At 42.7% G+C, this 10,369-nt stretch overlaps 1 protein-coding gene and 1 pseudogene across 1 annotated transcript; one reads left to right on the top strand and one right to left on the bottom strand.

The window, feature by feature from the left end:
* Positions 1 to 1,517: 1,517 nt before the first annotated feature.
* Positions 1,518 to 6,213, bottom strand: Rpusd2 (RNA pseudouridine synthase domain containing 2). Its single transcript, XM_076848492.2, has 3 exons — positions 5,582 to 6,213; positions 4,050 to 4,346; positions 1,518 to 2,654 (listed from the first exon to the last, which is right to left on the bottom strand). Exons 1-3 carry the CDS (start codon positions 6,206 to 6,208, stop codon positions 1,920 to 1,922), a joined length of 1,659 nt encoding a protein of 552 aa, XP_076704607.2. The 5' UTR covers positions 6,209 to 6,213; the 3' UTR covers positions 1,518 to 1,919.
* A 517-nt stretch (positions 6,214 to 6,730) lies between these two features.
* On the top strand, positions 6,731 to 7,607 carry LOC143394740 (serine/threonine-protein phosphatase 2A catalytic subunit beta isoform pseudogene; annotated as a pseudogene).
* Positions 7,608 to 10,369: the final 2,762 nt, after the last annotated feature.

Genomic DNA, 10,369 nt, shown 5'->3' with positions numbered 1-10,369 from the left:
GGTGGGAGGGAAAGGGAGAGAGAAGGGAAATTGCATGTAAATGGAAGGAGACCCTCAGGGGTATACAAAATTACATTCAAGAGGAAGTGGGGGGAAAGGGGGAAAAATATAAGGGGGAGAAATGAATTACAGTAGAGGGGGTAGAGAGAGAAGAGGGGAGGGGAGGGGGGAGGGGGGATAGTAGAGGATAGGAAAGGCAGCAGAATACAACAGACACTAATATGGCAATATGTAAATCAATGGATGTGCAACTGATGTGATTCTGCAATCTGTATACGGGGTAAAAATGGGAGTTCATATCCCACTTGAATCAAAGTGTGAAATATGATATATCAAGAACTATGTAATGTTTTGAACAACCAACAATAAAAATTAATTAAAAAAAAAAAAGAATGTCCTGCTGGGGATATAGTTGGTAGAGAGCTTGCCTTGCATGCACAAAGCCCTGGGTTCAATTCCCCAGCACCAAACACACACACAAAAAGTTGAGAAAATCATTCGGGGTTGGGGTTGTAGCTCAGTGGAAGAGCGCTTGCCTAGCATGTGTGAGGCACTGGGTTTGATTCTCAGCACCACATACAAATAAATAAAATAAAGGTCCATCAAAAACTAAAAAATATTTTTTTAAAAAAATGCCCTGGCTGGGCGCGGTGATGCATGCCTGTAATCCCAGCGGTTTGGAAGGCAGAGACAAGAGAATCACGAGTTAAAGCCAGCCTCAGCAAAGGCAAGGCGCTAAGCAACTCAGTGAGACCCTGTTTCTAAATAAAGTACAAAAATAGGGTTGGGGATGTGGCTCAGGTCGAGTGCCCCTGAGTTCAATCCCCAGTACCAAAAAAAAAAAAAGGTCTTTGGATGTGGGTATAGCTCAGTGTTAGTAATGTGCTTAGCATGCATGAGACCCTGGGTTTAATCTAACATGCACACTCACAGAATATAGAAAAGGGCATTTATGAGAAGCCCACAACTAACATTATACACAATAGTGAAAGACTAAAAACTTTCCCCTAAGATCAGAAACAAAACAATGATGCCTACTTTTACCCTACCACCTCTACTAAAAAATGTACTGGAAGTTGTATTCAGAGCAATTAGGCAAGAAAAAGAAATAAAAGGTATCCAAATGGGAAAGAAAGAAATAAAATATCTCTATTCACAGATGACATTATTTTACACACACACACACACACACACACAAATGGAATATTATTCCACCATAAAAAAAGGAATGGAGTTCTAATATATGCTACAAATTAATCTTGAAAACATTATGCTGAAGCAAAAGACAGACACAAAAGGTTACATATTATATGATGCCATTTATATGAAATGTCCCCAACAGACAAATCCATAAATGCAGACAGATTAATAGTTACTACTCCTAGAAACCAGGGGGTAGAGGTAAAGGAATAGGAATGACTGCTTAATAAGGTACAGGTTTCCTTTTCGAGGTGAGGAAAATGTTTTGGAAAAAGTGATGGATATATATCATCATGGATATAAATGCCACTAATGTACACCTTTTTAAAAAATATTTATTTTTTAGTTGTAGGTACACACAATATCTTTATTTCATTTTTATATGGTACTGAGGTTTGAACCCAGTGCCTCATATGTGTGAGCACTCTACCACTGAGCCACAACCTCAGCCCGCTAATGTACATCTTAAAGCAGTTAATTTTATGTGAAGTTCACTGATTTAAAAAAAAAGAAGCAATAGAAAATCAGTTACACAAGGTGTTAGAAAAAAGGATATATTTACAAACCAAAAAGCTCCCAGATTCTAGCTGGGGAGAAGGAAGGAGGTAGCATGTATGAACATGTCCCTTACAGCCCAAACTCAATCCTATGGAAACCCTGAGTACCAGCTCATAGGGTCAGCCCACCCCAATAAGCAATCCCTCCATTGGTTACTGCCTTCAGTTTTCTTGCCAGTCATCCTGAGCCCAGGGAGGCAAAGGTGAAACATACTCAAAGTCCGGTCCTTTATAGCGGAGGGCATGCAGGAACATCACAAGGTCTTGGGGTAAGGGATCCTGTCGCACCAGTCGGCATTCTGCACAGAGTGGGTCTGTCTCTTGATTCATAACATCTGTTTCAGCTGCCTTTCCTTGTGCCAAGTCCACTGTGTCCAAATCCTGAGGGATTGCTTCAACTATTCCATCCATCTTCTGGGGAGCTGTGGCCAACTCTTCTAGGCCATCCTTGGCCAACTCTGAGGAGGGGGCTGTAGAGTCTGTGAGTCCTGGGGGCATGTCACCATCACAGAGACCTAGTACATCCAGGCTCTGTTTGGCTTCATGCTCTGCCACCAGGTCCCGGAGCAGTTCCTCATCTGTCTTGGGAATATGGCCACCCCTTCCTCGAGAGGGGCCCCAGGCCACTGAATTGTAGATGGGGTCATTGAGAATGGGGTGACCCAGGAATTGAAGATGGACTCGGATCTGGTGGGTACGGCCTGTAAGTGGCCGGCATCGTACCACACTGGAGCGGCCATTGTAGCTCAGCCTCTGGAACACAGTCTCACAGGGCTTGCCCTGGGGATCTACACGACACACCCCTACCTTGTAAGATACCACTAAGATGGGTTCTTTGCAGGTCACCTCCTCGGCAGGGAACTCCCCTTCCACACGGCACACATACTCTTTTTCTAGCTAGGAAGAGGAGGGAAGAAGGAGAAAGTCAGCATAAAGTCTATAAACTTAAGGAGTCTAAACCATCTGTGGAGTGATAGGAATACACCAGTGTCAGAAAGAAAAGGATTCAAAACCCAGCTCTACCACTTAACAATTTCATGATCCTGGATATATTATTTTAATCTCTTTCAGTCCCAATAACTCATCTAGAAAATATGAGATTAAAAAAAACAAACTTATTCCTCATCAGGCATGGTGGCACATGCCTATAAACCCAGTGGCTCAGGAGGCTGAGGCAGGAGGATCACGAGTTCAAAGCCAGCCTCAGCAAATTAGTGAGGCCATAAACAACTCAGTGAGACTCTGTCTCTAGATAAAATATCAAAAAAGGGCTGGGGATGTGGCTCAGTGGTTAAGCACCCCTGAGTTCAATCCCCAGTACCAAAAAACCAAAAAAAAAAAAAAACCCAAACATATTCCTCACAGGGCTGTCATAAGCATTCAGTAAACTGGGCTTTAATGTGGTTGATACTAAGCCTGGTATGCATTCAATAAATGAATGCACAGTATGCACTTAAAATGATCCAGATCCAGATGCAGAATTCCAACTCTGCATCCAAAAGTATAATCATTAGCAGTAAACTTCTACACAAACCTCTTCCATCTTCAACCAGAGTTTTCCCACCAAACAGGCTTTCTCCAACATCTTTTCTTTGTTCTTTCTTTCTTTTTTGGGGTGTGTGTGTGCTGGGGATCAAACCCAGAGCCTAAGGTAAGGTGGTCAAGCCCATGCAATGGGTGTAAGTCTTTCAGTTGGTGCTCCTTGCCCAGGATGAATATGTCTGTGTTGTATTGGAAGCAGCCAAAGGATGGACAGGAATGGAGAAAGACAAATGCTTTACTGTTGAGCTAAATCCCTAGCCCTTCTAAAATCTTAAAAACCTTCCCTCATCTCTCAGCACTCTAAAACTTCAAAACAGCAAATTACCAAGAAAGACAGTTTATGAGTATAAGCTGGACATAGTGGTGCACACCTATATCCCAGTGACTGGGAACTTGAGGCAGGAGGATCCCAAATTTGAGGCCAGACTCAGCAACTTAGTGAGACTCTGTCTCAAATTTTTAAAAACTAAATAAAAGGGCTAGGATGGAAAGAACTCAGTGGTACAGTACCCTGAATTCAATTGCCTTAAAAATAAAGGGGAAAAAAAAGATAGTATATGCCATCTCTAAAGATCTTTTGAAACATACAGGGTAATCTGTCTTTGACACCTTAGGTGATGACTTTCATGTAGGAAGCTTGGCCAGATAAACAAGAAGCCCATTTCAGATATAGAATTCTGTGACACCTTGTCCACACAGAGCACTCATGAGCCCAGGAAGTGACCTACAGGAGAGAAAGGCCTGGTTTACCTGCCGGTCCCGAACCTGCTCATGAATTCTTTCAGAGACAACTGCTGTCTTAGCAAACATGAGCACTCCTGAGGTAAGGCGGTCAAGTCGATGCAATGGGTGTAGCTCCTTCAGTTGGTGCTCCTTGCCCAGGATGAAGATGACTGTGTTGTGTCGGAAGCGGCCACAGGGATGGACAGGAATGGAGGAAGGCTTGTCTACAACCACCACATCTTCATTTTCAGCTAGCAGGCGAACAGGCTCTGCGGTGACTGGTGGCTCATGCCTGTGCACTGTGTTCCGCAAGAAATCATTATCCTGTCAAAAACACAGGTAATCTGTCAGCTTGGAACCAGCTGCCTGTAATCAGTCAACATCACACCTCATTCTCCTTTTTTCCTTATTGACACAGAAGGGTCACAGTATATGCTTAAGCAGAAAAAGAAAAGTGTATAGTATTATCTCATTTTGTAAAAATACATACACACACAGAGATAGCAGGCATTGAAAAAGTATGCAAAAAGTTAATGATATCTCTAAGAGGTGAGATTATGGATGTCTTGGTTTTGCTTATTTGTTTATTCTCTACCTTAAAGTTACATTATAAAAGCAATTTTTTAAGTGAAGTTAAAACCTCCTTGAATCATCACTTCTTGTGACCTTGAATCAACAATATCAAGTTATTAAATCCACAGATATGGGATCTACACTTGGATTTGCCATAGGCTCTCTACAAGTTCTTGGAGAAGTCAATTTCTCTAGAACTCAGTTTCCTTATCTGTAAAATATGAGGGTTAGACCAGAACTATACTTTTCATAATTGGGACAGGAGAGGAAATCCCTAAGTTTTGAAATTGCCTTGTGTTACTAACAGAGGTGTCTGGTACCTCTTGATGTGATAGAACTTTAAAGGGGTCAAAGCACCTGTATAGACAATTCTGGTCTCTATCCCTGACATCCCACAATGTATTACATGTCAGGCTCTGTGATAAATAGTTTAAACAGTAGTTATGAGAACACAAACTTTGGAAGCGGACCTGTTGCTTTACCTTTCCTCAGTTTTCTTAAAAACAAAATGGGGTGGCAATACCTACTGCACAAAGCTGTCATTAGAATTCAATGTTACATTACATAAAGTGCTTAACTTTGTGCCCAACACCCAGGAGACATAAATGATAGCCTCTATTATCACTATTTGTACAGAGACCTAAGATGCAGGATAGAAAGTGAGTAGTGCCCTTGCCACAAGACAACATAGGAAAAGGAACTATGATAATTCCAACTTATGTTCCTTAGAAACAAGGAAGCCACCTTGATGGGGAGGATAAACAGGTTGAGTTCTGAAGCACAAACAGGCTATCTACATGGGGAGACAGGAAGCAGAGGCTAAAAAGGAGTGTTCCAAGTGAAAAGGAAAATGCTTCTTAATTACCATAATTTTACTCCCACACCTATATACCAAGTCTGAAAAACAGAACCAAAAATCCTGGATCCTTTCCTCTCCCGCCTTCTAGCTAGCCCCATCAGGACTGCACCTTCCATCAGGACTGCACCTTGAGCACAATGCTGAGGTCCTGTACTGGCTCCTCGTTGAGATGCAGACGGCCTGCCCGGACCGCGGCTTCATAGTAGGCGAGCGGCTGGGCTCGGAACTCGGTGCTGAAGACATGCATCAAGCTGTGGCCCACCCAGCGGCCTTTGCAGTAGGTTCGAAAGTCAAAGTAATAGGGCCGCACCTTGCGCAGGCCGCCCTCGAAGTAGTAGCTGGTCTCTGCAAAGTGCTCATCGCTGAAGCTGACCCCAGTCCGCCGTTTCTTTGGGGGCGGCACTACGCGCTCCCGGGTTGCTCCCCGCCGCTTCTTCCGCTTGCCTGGATCTGGGGCTAGGGCCGAAGGTTCCTCTCTGTCTCCTGCAGTCTGCTCCACGATCCCCGCGGCTGGCTCCACTACTGGGCCCCCGGGCTCGGGGCGCCCTGGAAGCGGCTCAACCCTAGCGCCGCTACCAGCGTCTCCGTTTTGCTGAGTCGGAGCCCTCAGCCCGTCTGCTGCCTCAGCTCGGGTGGACAATGTTCCCGCCATCGGACCCCTATGGCCACCCCAGGACCAAGCTAGGCTGAGGGGCCGGAGGTCAAAGCGCCACTGCACCACAACCCCGAGCCACCCGCGGCGGCCCAGCCACATAACCCCTCAGCCTCCGCTCCGGTGTCGCTGTCTGAAGACGTCACTCGGCATCAGCCAATCAGAGAGGCCCAGTGCCGAGGCGGGGTCTGCGATTGAGTGAGTTAATTCAACAAATTGAATTAAGTTGGAAGAGTCGACCTAAGTGGCGAATTGTGAGGTTGCGAGAATGTCTTACCAAAAGCGGTCATAACTTCTCCGACGAGGGAAATCTGGCGTTATTTCATAAAGAAAATATTTGGGATTGCTCTGTATAAAGCCGTCGTAGGAGTCGTTCGTGTACTTTGAGTGTAGACGACTGCTCAAAATTCCTTGGATCTGGAGAAACGCTTGAAAGGAGCTTGATTTGAAATAAAAACAAAACAAAAAGCATCACCAGAATAAAGACTGCCAACTTCTGTGAATATACTAAAAATCATGTATACCTTAAGATGATTGAATATTATAATATGTGACATATCTCAATAAATTCCTCCCTCACAACACATACAAATGTCTTTCACACTTCTCCGTCTTTCTGACAGCATGAGAAAGACTCCGAATTTCCCACTTGCCTCCAATATGCTCCCATACTGATTCACTTGCCCATTAAAGCTGCAAGTGGTAGCTCTTAAGGTTCGTTACGGGGAACGCATCACCATTCTTCGGGGGAATCACAAGAGCAGGCAGATTACACAAGTTTATGGTTTCTATGATGAGTGTTTAAGAAAATATGGAAATGCAAATGTTTGGAAATATTACAGATGTTTTTGACTATCTTCCTCTCACTGCCTTGGTGGATGGGCAGATCTTCTGTCTACATGGTGGCCTCTCACCATCCATAGACACACTGGATCATATCAGAGCATTTGATCATCTACAAGAAGTTCCCCATGAGGGTCCAATGTGTGACTTGCGGTGGTCAGATCCAGATGATCGTGGTAGTTGGGATATATCTCCTCGAGGAGCTGGTTACACATTTGGACAAGATATTTCTGAGACATTTAATGATGCCAATGGCCTCACGTTAGAGCTCACCAGCTGGTGATGGAGGGATATAACTGATCGGAATGTAGTAACAATTTTCAGTGCTCCAAACTATTGTTATCCTTTCGGTAACCAAGCTGCAATCATGGAACTTGATGATACTCTAAAATATTCTTTCTCGCAGTTTGATCCAGTACCTCGTAGAGGTGAACCACATGTTACTCGTCATACCCCAGACTACTTCCTGTAATGAAATTTTAAACTTGTACAGTATTGCCATGAACCATATATTGACCTAATGGAAATGGGAAGAGCAACAGTAACTCCAAAGTGTCAAAAATAGTTAACATTCAAAAAACTTGTTTTCACATGGACCAAAAGATGTGCCATATAAAAATACAAAGCCTCTTGTCTTCAACAGCCGTGACCACTTTAGAATGAACCAGTTCATTGCATGCTGAAGCGACACTGTTGGTCAAGAAATCAGTTTCTGGGCTGGGGATGTGGCTCAAGCGGTAGTGCGCTCGCTTGGCATGCGTCTGGCCTGAGTTCGATCCTCAGTGCCATATACCAACATAGATGTTGTGTCCGCCGAAAACTAAAAAAAAAATACATAAATAATAAAAAATTCTCTCTCTCTCTCTCTAAAAAGAAAAAAAAAAGAAAGAAATCAGTTTCTGGCATAGGGCTATTTGTAGTTACTTTTGCTTTCTCTGAGAGACTGCAGATAATAAGATGTAAACATTAACACCTCATGAATACAATTTAACTTCCATTTAGCTATAGCTTTACTCAGCATGACTGTAGATAAGGACAGCAGCAAACAATCATTGGAGCTTAATGAACATTTTTAAAAATAACTACCAAGGCCTCCCCTCTACTTGTGAGTTTTGAAATCCTTTTGTTTATTTTCAGGGAAACTGATTAATTTAATTGTATGATTTGTCTGCACTCAGTTTATTCCCTTCTCAAATCTCAGCCCCGTGTTGTTCTTTGTTATTGTCAGAACCTCGTGAGTTGTTTTGAACAGAACTGTTTTTCCCCCTCCTGTAAGACGATGTCACTGCACAAGAGCACTGCGGTTTTTTTCATAATAAACTTGTGAACTAAGAACTGAGAAAGTAAAAAAAAAAAAAAAAAAAAAAGCTGCAAGTGGATCAGAAAATGTATTGCCAGAGTTTATAAATGCCAAATGCTGAAACCAACACTGGTTAACTTCGTTAGAGAGGGTTATTGAAAAGATATTGGTGCCTCACAGAATTTGCAAATGATCTGGAGAACAGGCTCAGCAAAAAAGGGCCAAATCAAAGGAAGCAAAGTTCTCTGAAAATCAGCCATCTGTTGCCAAAGAAGAAATGTAGTTGAGATGCTATAGCTACCCTGTTGTGCCAAAGTACTCCTTGCCTTGCAGCCCTTCTACTCCTTAGAAATCTCCAAATCTCCCTGCAACGTTGTGTCCCTCTTACAAGGTTCAAAGTCCTGCAAGGGAGCTTTTCATCAGCCAACCCTAGGTCACAGTTCTGAGTCTTCACTTCTAGGGTGCCTAGAAATAGAAAATTCCGACCTTTAGTTTCCAGAGTGGGATTCCTCCAAATAGGCATTCAGAGGCTATGATACAAAAAAAGGTACAAATGTCCAGTCTAATTCAGGAAAATGAGCATTAACCTTCACTGGGCCTTTATGATACAAAAATGCTAATGTTGATTTAGGGCATTCTTATCATATGCGTTAGCACTCTGAGGAGTAAGAGAAGTCTTTTTTGCTAAATTATTTCTGTTAAATCATCAGTCTCATCAAACTGAGGGACTGCAGATTACTCTTACTCTAGAGCAGCAGGAGGTATCTACTGCTATTAGAAATTCCTATGCTAAAAAGCCAGATTCCCAACTCCCTCCTCAAATAAGAGGTTGCATTTCCCATTGATTGTGGGTATGTTAGAACAAAACTGCTTCAAAGTGAAGTCACCATCTCTCAAGTATTAAGAAATTATTAGGAGCTGGGGTTGTGGCTCAGTGGTAATGCACTTGCCCTAGCATGCATGAGGCACTGGGTTCGGTCCCCAGCACCATATTAAAAAAAAAAAAAAAAACAACTATCTATCTATCTATATCTATATATATAATTATTGTGTCCATCTACAACTAAAAATAATTTTTTAAAGAAATTATTAAAAAGTCCACAATGAGCGTAGGTGCCGCCACAAAGCACTCGCTGGCCTCACCTCTCAACCACAACCTTCCGGCAAAATGCCATGCGTCATCCCAACTCGGCTGTGGCCCTCAACAGGTAGGGTCTGAGAACAAGAAGGTGTTCTTAGCTAAACTTTCTGCTTTATAGAGTTTTTTTTTTTTAACTTTAAAAAAGTATACATATACACTGAGGATTGAACCTATGGGCACTCCACCACTGTGCTACATCCCCCCAAATTTTTATTTTTTATTTTAAGACAGGTCTCAGTAAGTTGCTTAGGGCCTCACTAAGTTGCTGAGGCTGTCTTTGAACTTGTGATCTTCCTGCCTCAATCTCCCAAGTCACTGGAATTACAAGTATGCACCACCATGCCTGGCTCCCCAGGACTTTTTATATTTTATTTTGAGACAGGGTCTTCCTTAATTGACAAGGCTGGTCTTGAACTTGCAATCTTCCTGCTTCAGCTTCTCAAGTAGCTAGAATTACAGGCATGTGCCACTGCACCCAGTAAGCAACTGATTTTGTTGCCACCTAGGACCATGCTCCTGTTAGTAAGTCCCTAATGAATTTCACTTTTTGCAATCTTGGATCTCTCTGCCTTTCTTCAATCTCATGGCATGTTGGGCTTGGTCTTCATTTACTGGGACCAGGTCGTTTTGGAACAGAGTTGAGAGAATCAAATAAGTTGGTTCAAGTAAAACTTAGAATAGTGCTTGGCAAAACTATGGAGGTAGAAAACAAAAATCTTATCCCCCAACTCTTTCTGACTTATAGAATGAGAATTTGTATTTCAATTTCATCCCAGGGAGCTTGCATATTAAAGCTTGAGAAGCACTGGCATAGACGATGTACATTAAACATTTGTTGTACTCTATGAACATCCAACATCTTCTAAACATCTGTGTGTGTGTGTGTTTGTGTGTGTGTTTGTGTGTGTGTGTGTGTGTGTGTGTGTGTGTGTGTTGGGAATTTCACACAATTCTACCTCCAAGATGTGGAATCCAGAAA

Source organism: Callospermophilus lateralis, chromosome 3, assembly GCF_048772815.1.
Source record: "Callospermophilus lateralis isolate mCalLat2 chromosome 3, mCalLat2.hap1, whole genome shotgun sequence".
NCBI lineage: Eukaryota > Metazoa > Chordata > Mammalia > Rodentia > Sciuridae > Callospermophilus > Callospermophilus lateralis.
The sequence above is the reverse complement of the archived record's forward strand: the minus strand, read 5'-3'. Positions and strand labels throughout refer to the sequence as shown.

Bases quoted from the DNA above. Each gene is read 5' to 3' on its own strand.
- Rpusd2 (XM_076848492.2), bottom strand. From the start codon at position 6,208: ATGTGGCTGGGCCGCCGCGGGTGGCTCGGGGTTGTGGTGCAGTGGCGC. The intron at 4,347-5,581 runs GTGCAGTCCTGA...TGTTTTTGACAG, and splicing joins ACCTCAGCATTGTGCTCAAG to GATAATGATTTCTTGCGGAA. The intron at 2,655-4,049 runs GTAAACCAGGCC...TCCTCTTCCTAG, and splicing joins AGCAGGTTCGGGACCGGCAG to CTAGAAAAAGAGTATGTGTG.